Source organism: Pagrus major, chromosome 2 (genome assembly GCF_040436345.1).
Source record: "Pagrus major chromosome 2, Pma_NU_1.0".
Classification (NCBI taxonomy): Eukaryota; Metazoa; Chordata; class Actinopteri; order Spariformes; family Sparidae; genus Pagrus; species Pagrus major.
Window position 1 is genome coordinate 10,303,862 of NC_133216.1, and position 12,307 is coordinate 10,316,168.

The 12,307-nt window shown below is 40.8% G+C and overlaps 1 protein-coding gene across 1 annotated transcript; it reads right to left on the reverse strand.

The window, feature by feature from the left end:
* Positions 1-1,255: 1,255 nt before the first annotated feature.
* slc13a5b (solute carrier family 13 member 5b) lies at positions 1,256-7,475 on the reverse strand. The gene is made up of 12 exons (XM_073487663.1): positions 7,377-7,475; positions 6,272-6,400; positions 6,055-6,191; positions 5,655-5,875; positions 5,392-5,572; positions 5,171-5,293; positions 4,826-5,038; positions 4,626-4,732; positions 4,426-4,547; positions 3,260-3,421; positions 2,002-2,139; positions 1,256-1,605 (listed from the first exon to the last, which is right to left on the reverse strand). The coding sequence occupies exons 1-12, from the start codon at positions 7,473-7,475 to the stop codon at positions 1,480-1,482; spliced, it is 1,758 nt and encodes a 585-aa protein (XP_073343764.1). The 3' UTR covers positions 1,256-1,479.
* Between the last annotated feature and the right edge of the window lie 4,832 nt (positions 7,476-12,307).

The window sequence follows — 12,307 nt, forward strand, 5'->3', positions numbered from 1 at the left end:
TTCAGTTAGCTGTGGAGCCAGTTGTCCTAGAGTTTGCCTAGACCAGGGTCTCGGATTACAGGGGAAGTCCTAACTGGCGATGGGGCTCAGCTCAACAAGGTTAAGCAGCCTGAGATTGAACAGGGCTGGACAATGAACTGAGACTGAACACAGCCTTCAAGACTGTAAAGAGGTCAGTTTGAAGACAGGGGCTACAGTACAGAGGCGATTTACATCAGCTCTGTGTTTGTTGAAAGACAAACCAAGACTGTTGGTGAGTTTTATTTTGTTCATGTCAAGTTTGAATGATGTGTGTTTTACAATGAGTTAATAAGGCAATTAAGCTTGTCTTAGTTCCATAAATGAGAAAAACTTGAATTCAGAAGGTATGGTTGTATTTTTTTTTACTGTTAAGTTGTAGAAATGAGTATTTAATTTCTTGGCATTTGCAAGTTTATTTTGTTTCTACAGTTTTGGGGCTATCAAACTATAGCATCTTGCTGGTGCAAAGTGACATTATGAGATAGGACAGAGCTGGGGCTGGCTGGTTAGAATGCTAACTTTTTAGTCTTTGACATAAGGTAATAATATTAGTTCTCTTTTTAATTGTTTTAAACCAAACTTCTGGCCATATCTTACAAATCTCTTCTTTAAGTGAAAGTACAGATTCTGACACAAGAATGTATAAATAGTAAAGGTACGCTTTGGGCAGATGAATTGCTTTTGTCAGTGTTACAGGTAATGTTATTGGATTACTATTTTACAGAATTTAAATGAAGTATCTGGTTGAGATGGGGCTAATTTGTATGCGGTTGGATAGTTTAATCTATAACCATAGGTCATATTATCTTGATATGAAAAGCAACTAGAAACTACAGCTGTTAAATAAATGTAGTAGAGCAAAAAGGACAATATTTACCTCCTGAAATGTAGTGAATTAAAAGCAGAGGTGGCATTAAATGTAAATCCTAAAGTAAAGTACAAGTACCTTAAAAATGTACTTAAGTGCATCACATATGTTTGTTATACCTTACATCTCATTGCTAATAAGATATGGCTACATGTAACTACGTAAAAGATTTCTAATGACTCAGAACTCATGAATAACCCTCCCTGTGATTTACTTCATTAAAAAAGAGTGGACTTGAATGGTGTTTCTAGAATTGGCTGCCTGGGAGTATTATAAAGTCTCTCTATTTGAAGATATAAATAAATTGAAGTGTAACTTCATTATTATACAATGCTAATAAAACAGAAAGATTTTAATGTCATTTTTCAACTTCTCCTCTCCCAATCATGTTCCACACCACTTTCTTTTCCAAGCAAGACTCAGGTGTCAATGAAAACAAGCCTTGAGGGGCTTGTGTTCTTAGCAGCAATCGGACGCATGCGGTCCAGCGTGTGGTCCTGTGCTGTTGCTCTGACCAGAGGTCTTTGTCTGGCACCTGTGGATAAGGAGGGCAAGGTGTGCGTGGATCATCTTCTGTGGCAGAACCATGCTCACACCCCGGTGACATTAGCCCAGCTTGGGAAGGTGCCCAGGTCAAACATGGCCTTGCCCCAGCTGTTGATGGCCAGTGTAATACAAAGGATGCCAATGATGTTCATGACTATTCCTGTCCTGGCCTGAGGGAAAGGAAGAGTGAGAAGTGATGTTAAAGCAACAGTTGGATTGGGAAATACCTGCTTTCTTGCTGAAAGTTGGATGAAAACATTGATATGAAGCTAGTTGGCTTAGCTTAGCATAAAGAATTGAAAATTGGGCAAACAGCTAGCCTTGCTATGTCCGAAACTTTGCTTTGTTTTCTGTCTGAACAATTCTTAAGGTAATTATCACTCTTCTTATCCGATTCAAGAAAGAAAATTACCGTTTTTTTTTTTTTTTTATTGTTTCAGGTTACAACTGAGTGACTCTGAGCCCACATGTTTCACTCACAGTGTAAGAGTTGCCCCAAAGTGACAACTTTGCCTGTTCAACATATAATTTTCTGAATAAACCCAACAAACCACTGCAATACTCACCATGTCAGCAACTTTGAGGTAACCGTAAGAGAAGACTATAGCGTTTGGAGGCGTAGCAACAGGCAGCATGAAGGCGAAAGACGCACTCAAGGTACAAGGCACCATGACGTACAGTGGATTGATCCCAATGGACTGAGACTGCAAAAATGACACAGAAAGCATCAACAGTCTGAGACATGGATTAACATAGCCTTTATAACAAAATGCTCCACCTCCTCCATCTGGCTATTTTTCCGCCGCCGTAATCACTGACTCATAACTCAGAGTGAAATGTGTGCAATTCTGTGTGGAGAGAAAACTCTCATTAGGTGGGTGTAATTAAGATGTAATTCCTGCAAGCTTGGGGCTGAGTCATGATATCTAAAATAGAAAAGCACTACATATGTAGCGATAATGGCAGACTTCTAAGTTGCAGAAAACATTACTCTGGAATTTGCTGCTGAATTACATATCCCACAGCGCAGCAAGCTTACAAGTGCACAGTAATTTCTGTTTCTCAAAATAAACAAAGGAGTGAAAAGACAAACTTTATAGTCTTCCTTAAACTGTGAGCTGTAAATCAGGTCACTGCGATGACAGTGTTTTGTCTTGTCTGATATCTTTTGTTTAAATCAAACAAGAAAGACTCACTTGACAGGATGACACGTATGGTGACATACCACAAGCCATGACTACCACAAAGTGTCATCACCCCACTCTCAGCTGCATGTAACTGATCAGATGTTCTTTTTTTCTCTCTCTTTTCTTTCTATCTCTATTTTCACACGGGGGTTGGACATCCTTGCGAAACCCACTTGGCTTCGCTCTCCATTAATGTCTAGCTGAATGCCCCTGCTTGGCACTGTCTTTCACAACCCAGCTTTGGCATTCTCTCGAGTGCTCGACCAGCGGGCACAGCAATGCCATTCTTCAGCAGCAGCGGGGTGGGCAGCATTACAAGGCACTGGACTGAATTGGTGTGTTTGGCAGGTTATTAATGGGAGGAGGGGCCCGGGGAAGGGGACCAAACATATTCAGCCTGAATGACCAACTAGATGGGTAACCAAACAAGGGAAAATAGGCCGGCTCCCACTGGGAGTAGTTTCAATGCTGGACTCCAATTGGGGAAATCAGTTCAAAAGCACTTACACTACGTAGCACTTCACCTCACTGAACCACTGCTGCCAAACATAATTGTCTGTCTCGGGCTGTCTGAGATTCTGCTTCTGTTTGTTTTTTCATCAAACACATTTTACTCTCTCTTTCTCTCAGAACTTACCATTGAGGCTAAGACAGGTAGGAAGAGTGTCGCAGTGGCCACATTACTGGTGCACTCAGTGAAGGTAGCAATCAGCAGGCATAAGATGATAGCAATTGCCCAGGGAGGGATGTTTTGCAGGGGAGTCATTTGATCTCCCATCCACTTTGAGAGTCCTGATTCCTACGGAGATGTACATAATATACATAGACAGGGTGAGTCTCTTCTGGAAGTGTACACAGTATTCATCTAAACAGCTGAGTTGACATTTGCTCATTTACTGTGAGTGTACTGTAATTAAGGTTTGTGTGTCATAAGCTGTAGCCTTTAAAATGTTACTCACGTTCCAGCTGCAGCATAAAAACGCAAGATAAATCAAACAAGGGGCGCTTTGTAGTTTTGGAGAAGAAATCCAAACTCAAAATTCAAATTCAACAACTGAATAAACAAGCTGTTCTCAGAGGAAAATAAGGTCCCCAGAACACTGTTTGAAGCTTGAACGGTGGCAGGGTCCGCCAAATATAAACAAAGTAGAAACACTATGAAATTGTGTTGTCCTTTATGGTCAGTTTGTTTATTCTGTTTATTCAGTCATGAAAACAAAAAGAGTTTGTTTATTTATTTTGTTTATGCATAAAATAAATCAGTCAATGAAGATCTTTCTTGAAACGACATAGCACACCTTTAAAGGAACATTTAAACTTTAAGCAGTAGGAGATGTTACAGTTTGGCCCTGGTGATCTTACTTTGAAAAAGTAAACCTATTACCTCAAAATAAGGTAGACATTTACTGCTACTTTACTTCGTCTACTTTACTTGGTAATTTTGAGGCAATCGGTTAAATGATTTTTTTAAAGTAAAATCAACTTTTTACAACTTACAGTGTACAGCAAAGCGAACGGTAATTAGCGAGTCTGATTCCGATAAGATAAAATAAAAACAGTCACACTGGATTACATGAGTTTCCCTTGTGTATGAGTGGCAGGCTCCGCCACTAACAATAAAAAACATAAATAGTATAGAAGAAGAAGGTTTGATGTCATGAAAATCTTTTGCACCTTTACACACAACCAGCCATGAAGCCAACACCACACTTTCCCCTTCGGAGACATTATTAATCATACCATATTGTGTGCAAACTCCCAGCCCAGTTTCACGTTAACACTACGAGTGTCTCTGTCACTTACCTCACTGCCCTTGGCCAAAGCAAAACCTCCTCCAAGAAGAAGGACGATGCCCCAAGGTAACTTCTTTTGGGCAACTTTCCAGGTGAGCAGAGGTGGAGTTGGGCCAGCAGCTTGATGGGGGGCTACAGATCCATTAAATTCAATGTCAGTATCATAACTTTACGACATGTGATCTGTATTCTCCCAGATTGATGGCTCACCTGTGTCAAAACTTTGAGTCCTCCTCAGACAGAAACGTGGGGGTCTAGAGGGCAGAACAAAGAGAAGGACGGCAATGAAGATTGCCACTGTGGCGTCTGTCACGTACCTGAGGAGTGAACAAACTTGGTTAAGATATGAAAGCAAATCATTCACAGAAATTTGGTGTAGCGTTAGAAAAAGAACAGTTTTGTCTACACACTCTGCTTGGGCGTTGAAGATATCTGTGGCCCAGCCATGGACGAACCCTGGGTCCCTTGAGAACCACAACACCACCAGCAGAATGAAGAGAGCCAGGACATTTATCTCTCCGAACGACATGGGCCCCAGCAAACGATGCTGCTCACGGATCACATTATAGGCAGCGATGTCCTTCTCTGTCTTCACTTCCCCACAGCCCCAGGTCTTCTTGAAGCTGTAGGGATGGCATGGGAAAAATCTTTGTGTCACCTCGGCACTCAATAACACTGCTGATGCGGTAAAAGTTTCTTGATGTTGAGTCAAGTCTCTGTCAGTATAATTAGGCTTTAACCATCACCAAACTCACTTGAATCCCATGAAGACAAACTGCAGCCAAAGCCAGGCCAGCGTGAGCATGAGGATCATGTTGGGGAAGGCAAAGCCGAACCAGGAGGCAAAGTTAATCACATCTCCGTTTTGAGGGAAGAGTCTGAGAAAAATAACAAAAGGGATTTAAAGAAAAATCTATTTTTGGAACAAGACTGAGAGCAATAACGTGACTAATTAATGCCTTGAGAAAACACTCACTGGTTCATCTGGCCCATGAGCACCAGATTGGGACCGGTTCCTGTCAGTGTTGCGGTTCCTCCAATGCTGGCAGCGTAACAAACACACAGGGTCATTCCTTTACACATTTTCCGCCTTTCTGCTGCCTCATTAAGCCTTGTAGCCTCCACTGTGGCATCTAAGAAAGTCACCACCGTCGAGCCTTCAAACAAAGAGCAAGGAATGAAAAGAGCTGTGTGTTTTCTTCGCCAAACAGGCTCTACTTGAAGGTGACCGTGTCTCACCTTGTCCATCACTCTGTTTCTCTGTCTGTGGAGGCTGTTTGCTGTCAGTGTCTGATGTCTGGACCTCCTCGTCCGAGCTGAGGATCTGAGGTATCTCCCCCTCATTGTTGTTGAGCTGCTCCAGCACTGCTTGGACAATAGGCACCATCATGGCTGTGGTTGCGGTGTTACTGATCCACATGGACAGGAAGGCTGTCACACCCATGAAACCCAACATCAAACTGCAAGGAAGATAATAAAAAAAAACACTGTTAGTGGCCTTGGCTTGGAAGAGGTGCCCCCTTTATGTTCTCTTTATCTATATCAGGTGTTTTTGAAGTCGTAGTTGATAAGATATGCTTCAGAATTGTAAATCATAAAGAAAGAGTCTGCTGTGGAGGTGTGCATCTGAGCCACTCACAGCGCTGGACGCACACCGACAAGGAGCAGCACCCTCAAGGCAATGCGCTTGTGCAGGTTCCAGTGCTCCACGGCGACTGCGACCATCAGTCCCCCCACAAACAACAGGTTGCTGTCCTTCAGGTACTGCATGCACACCTGAGACGGCACACAGAGTCAGACGTGTGTCAGCAGAAATTCCCCCTCACTGAGCAAAACTCTCCAGGTATTCTACTTACGTCTTTGGATTGCATGATGCCAAACAAGGGGAAAAGGAGGGCCGGGAGGAGAGCCGTCACGGCCAGCGGTAGGACCTCTGTGCACCAGTAAACCGCCATCAGGATGATTACATAGGCGCATTCTGCCTCCTGCGTAAAAACACGTAAAACATAATGGCTCACAAACACAAGAGCCATGCAAGGTGTAAAAACAGCTTCAGGGAGTGGTATTACATAATCTTTAATGGGATGTTATTATGGTTCAAAGGGTGAAGATAAGTGCGCTTGTTGTTCTATTGTTTTTGGTCACCTGCCTGATCATTTGCCAAGAAGATCACAGCTATGAGCGCTCCAAACACCCCTTGAAGTATTATTATTACATGACATATTCTTTTGTCACTTTTATTGCCCTGCAGCCTGTGTTATTAAGACTTTTGAAGCATTGTTTCAGTCAAAAGAGTGCATTTTGAATCCTTTGTCTTTGGTTTTTGCAGGCAAACAATAAAAGTTTGAGACCTCTCTCTCTGTCAGCCTTTGTTCATGGCTGCAGTCTGCGTCTATCATAACATGCGTACATGCCTGTGTGCATCTCCCTATGTCACATGTGTGTAGCAGCGTGGAGAGAGCCCAATGTTCCCACGCTGGACATGACCCTTCACGTTAACAACAAGGAGTTAAAACAACATGGACTTCAGAGAGCCTCTGCTTCAGGCAACACTGCACAGATCGCATGCAATTTGCTCCAGAGTGCACTGCGCACTTGTGAGCCGCATCAACAGGTGCAGGAGAGCACAGATCAGACTCATTCATTTAAAAAAGCTCGTGGAAAAAATGTCAATGGCGCGCTGAATGAATGCGCGCGGCGAATTTGGCTCATTCATGTGCTAAAAGTGCATGACCACGAGATGAAATGTTTCTCTAATTTAACTTTAAAGAAGTAAATTAAAGACATTCTGAATGTGCATGTTACCAAACATACAACCAAACAAACAACCAACCAAACAAACAAAACAATCAGAGATGCAGCATTTCTAATATTTTACGCAAAAATGTTGATTTTCTCCACTTTCAGCACTGTGACAAAGTTTAATTGAATCTATTGTTTCATCCCAAATCAGTTACATACCGAGGTCCCGATCACCAAAGGCAGTGGAAGAAGAAGAAATGGAGCTGAGAAGAGGATAAGCTCATTCTTAACAGAGCGAAGATATTTGAAGAATGCCATCCTGGAGGAAAACGGAGAAAAGAAGGCTTTCGCACCATGGATCGCGCTTTTTGAGGCGCAGAGAAGAGGAGGAGGGGAGGAGGGGGAGGAGGAGGAGGAGGAGGGGGAGTCCCAGATAAAGATAAAGGAGAGAGAGTGAGTGAGAGAGAGAGAGAGAGAGAGAGAGGCGAATCACAATGAAGAGAGAGAGAGAGAGAGGGTGCACACATCAAAACAAAAGAGCTGAGTGATCATTTCTCAGAATCAACACAAAAGGATCGAGGTCATAAAAAGGATAATCAGTAAATCTCCCAAATAATCACAGAAAAAAATCCAATGTTCTCCTTGAGTCATTAGTAATGACTGAACTGCTGCAAATTGGATAAAAAAGTTGATAAAAAGTTAATAAAAAGTTGAGGAGCTTGAGGTTCCTGGAGCAGCCAGACCACATTGACAGGTACAAACCATTTTAAACCATTACTTCATCCATTTATGGATTTTATCAGTTGTGTCTGTTAAAGGACTGCGTGTAGTGAGCTTAGTTGTGTTTGTATACTCCCTTGAATAAAGATCAGGTGAATACTTCTTGCATCATATCAGACTGTCACTGGTGAGTCTGTGATTCACTGTAACATGAAGTCATTTCTGATTCAAAAAGGATTTCATTAGTCTGGATTTCTCCAGAAGCAGTAATGCAACAGAAAGGTCAAAGCTAATATGACTGCACAGGGGTGGTCATTTGAATCATCGCTGCGCCACCTTATTATTTTGGTTGACCAGCAGTGGAGCAGTGAATTTAAGTAATCTTCAGTAAGTATTACATTTATCATAAAAAAAAAATGATGGCAAGTTATGGATGTAGCCTGGATTTTCAAAATAGCGAGGTCATGAGACCAGACTCTAAACCACCTCAGATTTAAAACAAAGAGAAATGTTCTGATTATTATCACTTTTAAATGGTTTTATTAGTTCATTTAAATGAGAGCTGTTATGTTTTTTCATCTTTTTGTCTTTCCTTCAGTGTTTTATATGTCTTCTTGTGCATGTAAAAGGTCTTGAAAGTTAAAAAGGTCAAAGTCCGCACAAACAAAAACTCCTCTCTCCCACAGAAAACGCTGTTCATCAAACACGTCGTCAGTAGCCACACCTTTAATTCCGTGACTTTGTGACATCACGCTACATCACCATGTCACAGAATTGCATAATTTATGCCTAGTGGAATTGATTTAGCGCAGCTGCTCTGTTGTTGTTAGCGATGCTGGGTCAGGCATGTGTGAGCTGACAAATCAGAGCAGACTGGGTATTCAGGTGGGGGGCCTTAAAGAGACAGGAGCTAAAACAGAGCATTTCAGACAGAGGGGGAATACAGTGCAGCAGCACTGGACAGTATAAAGCATGTAAACCTATTCTAGTACTATACCAAAATAAAATTATGAACCTGAAAATGAGCATATTATGTCTCTTTTAGCAGTAAATGTTATCACATGTGATGGGGAATTAGAAAGTCCCTTTAAATTTAAACACGTCTTTCTAAACAAAAGATTTAAAGGCCTAAAAAAGATCTCAATCAGTTGGTTGATGTCAAGCATGGCAACTACAGGCCAGTAGAGATATAGATAACAACTCTCCAACCTCAATGATACAAGACAGTTGAGTTTCCGAAGAGTTAATTGGAGCAAATGTGTCTAGATTCAGCTCTGTATAAGTAAATGGATAATGTGTTGGCTGCTATTGTTGTAGGACGGTAACATAATTATAGGCAGGCATAAACTGTACATACTTATGGTAGTTTCTTAAATAAACACAAAGAAATACATGAATATCACATCTTAAGTATAGCTTAAGTATCCACTATCTCTTATCAAGGAGTAAGTCATTACAATATAATCTGCACTGTCTCTGTAACATGAGGAATTCACAACACAATGTTGCATGTACTGAGAGACAAGCTTACAATGTCTCCTCTTTAAGCAGCATGTCTTTGCCAACCTTAAAAACATGTTGCAACCAAGTCGCTGTCATTACAAGACTTTTGTGTCTGCATCAAATTGCTTGTATTCTGTGCACTAGTTGAGAAATTACACTTCACAATTATTTCAGTGTCTCGTTTCCTCTCCTCCCTCTCAGTGTTTTCTGCTTAACAGACTGTCTGTCTGCCTGACCACAAAATACCTACCTACAGCCTTTCCAATGCCGACTATCACTGTGATTTTGTCATTTTCAATCAGACTTAAAAACAGGTCACTAAAGTGCTAAATGGATTGTCACAGTGTGCTGTGATAGATTCACAACACTGTAATAAATGGGGAATTGGGAGCAGTATTTTGGCTGAAGGGGGACGCCTGGCTTCCTCAAATGTAGATTTCTTTACCACCAGTCCTCATATTTCAACATTAGTGTGGATTTTTCTTCACTGTATTGAGTATGTCCCACACCTACCCTGGCTTTAAACGAGACATATGCTCATTTTCAGTTTCATAATTTTATTTTGGGTTACTACTAAATTAAGTTTACATGCTTTAATGCTCAAAAAACCCATCAGTTTTCTCATATCGTCCAGTGCTGCGGCTGTTTTAGCTCCTGTCTCTTTAAGGTCCCCCGGGTCTGCTCTGAGTGGTCAGCTCACACACGCCTGACCAAATCCTGCTAACAACAACAGAGCAGGTGTGCTAAATCAACTTTTACATGCCAAGCTATTATAAAATATTGTCTAGTTTACATCCTCTGGCTCAACATAAGTCACCACACCAACATGGCCGCTGCCTCGGCACAGAAAAAGTATCAACAAAGGTACAAATCACAATAAAACTGGACGTACTGACAACAGCAGTTATGTGAAAGGAGAGTGTGTGAGTTCTGCGGGACCAGCTCTACAATGTTTAAGTCACAGCTTTGGTGACCATTCAACCAAACGCCGTCACTTATGCAACTGTTGGGTGCGTAGTCTTTATAATTATCTACTATCACAGTCTTATACTTCATTATTTTTATGACAAACTTCGACTTTCTCAAGTTTGAAAGAATATTTATTTATATAAATTGAAACTTAAAAACATCCAACAGGAAACACTAGGATCAAAAAAATATCTGTCTCTCTCCATTCACTAATATACATATTTTTTCCAGAATAAGGTCCCATGGTGGTCCACTGAAAGGGGCGTGATTCTGTTCTCTATAGGTCTCCTTTAAATTTAACCCTGCGGTGTCAGTGTAAGTTGGTTTGTGGTGCCTAGTTTTCTCAATTTAAGCTCTTATTTCATTGCACAGTATACATTTTGCTCTTTGGTTCAAATTACAGTATTTACCAGTCAGAGAATGAAATTATCTTTGGTACACAACTGAAAAAAAGTATATGGGAGAATCTGGAAGTGGGGAAAGCCTTGTGGTTGTGTGCTTGGTACTGGTGAACTGATGGCTCAGAAGTCTGTTAAAAATCCTCTTTCACAAGGCTTTTTCATTGCTTTGGCTACTCTGCCAACCAAAAACTAATCCTTCCCTCAGCCCAGGACTTAACTTCCCACCAGACACACACACTGACAGAAAATGTAACCTTGTTGGCAGAGATAATACTGCAAGAAGAAACAACTTTAACTTATCTCGCTGGATAAAAGGGAACATACGACTTGGTTTCACCTTTCACTTTTTCCATGAAAACATCCAATTTTGGGGCTCCTGTTGTAACCCAAGTGGTGAAAACACATTATAATTATTTTTTTTAAATGATTTAGCGACCATGTTAAAAGCTTTTAAATATTTCCTTTCTTGTTTGACGGGTTTTTGTTATATTTGTGCCTGGATTGCCTTCTGATCTTTTTATAGTACTCTTTCTTCATTTCTTCCAAGAACACCTGACAACATTTTTTTATCTACACTGTATGACAGAAGAACCGGTCATCTCTCTTCCATCCACAGTCTTAGTTTGAACTCTGCACACTTTTGAGTTTGTTAAGGTCGTTAAAGGTCACCTCAGGCTATTTTCTCAGCCCGTCTACTGACTTTATGACATGACACATTATTTTGAATGATGTGGTACAATACAAAGTACAACAGTATTTATTGCAGAGCTACTATAATGCATATGCTTCATTATGTCCTCTGTGTCCTGTGAGTTCAGGCCAATTGCAGTGAGCGCTTTTAAACCAAAACCAACATTGTGCTTTTGGATATAAAACACATTCAGCCTGGCAGTGCTATAAAACTGCTAAGAGCGGAGCTAAGAGAAGGACACAATCTGCCGAGCCAAGGAATGTCATGTTCTTTGGCTGTGTCTGTTCTGTAAAAGTGCTGACAGTAATTATGTTGCATTGGCGGTATGCTGAAATGAGAGAAGCTTTTCATTTGCGTCCCTGTAATTGGGAATCTACAAACCACTGTGGGATTTCAACGTTCATGACTCGAGACAAATTTTTACCAATTTCAAAGACATGCAAAAGCTGTTTTAATCAGGACAGTTTGTTTGTTGAGTTCTGACAATAATTGCCTTAATTCTTTTTTTTGTTTTTATCCGTTTAGTCTGCTAATTTTGACTCCCTTCCTAAAATTGGCTCATCGTGCACTCAATGTTCCCAGCCAAAATGTGCTTTTGAAATATTCATACATACAAATATGCATTCTTAAGTTATGTTTATCATGTCCATATAAGTTAATTAAGAAAGTAGAGTTGCTTTGTCCACAGCCTTCCCACGTGTACTGTATTGTAATAAATGTACCATATAAACAAATTAATTCTATTCAGTCTCTGTTTTCACATTTATGTTACATAAAAGGTCCAACTTTAAGTCATTGTAAATAGAGATTGGGTGCTAGTTTTGTAGATAAATAACTCAGGCATGCAAATTAAACCTGATGTGGTA

Bases quoted from the DNA above. Each gene is read 5' to 3' on its own strand.
- slc13a5b (XM_073487663.1), bottom strand. From the start codon at position 7,475: ATGGCATTCTTCAAATATCTTCGCTCTGTTAAGAATGAGCTTATCCTC. The intron at 6,401-7,376 runs GTATGTAACTGA...GTTTTTACGCAG, and splicing joins CTTTGGTGATCGGGACCTCG to GAGGCAGAATGCGCCTATGT. The intron at 4,733-4,825 runs GTGTGTAGACAA...TTCACTCCTCAG, and splicing joins ATCTTCAACGCCCAAGCAGA to GTACGTGACAGACGCCACAG.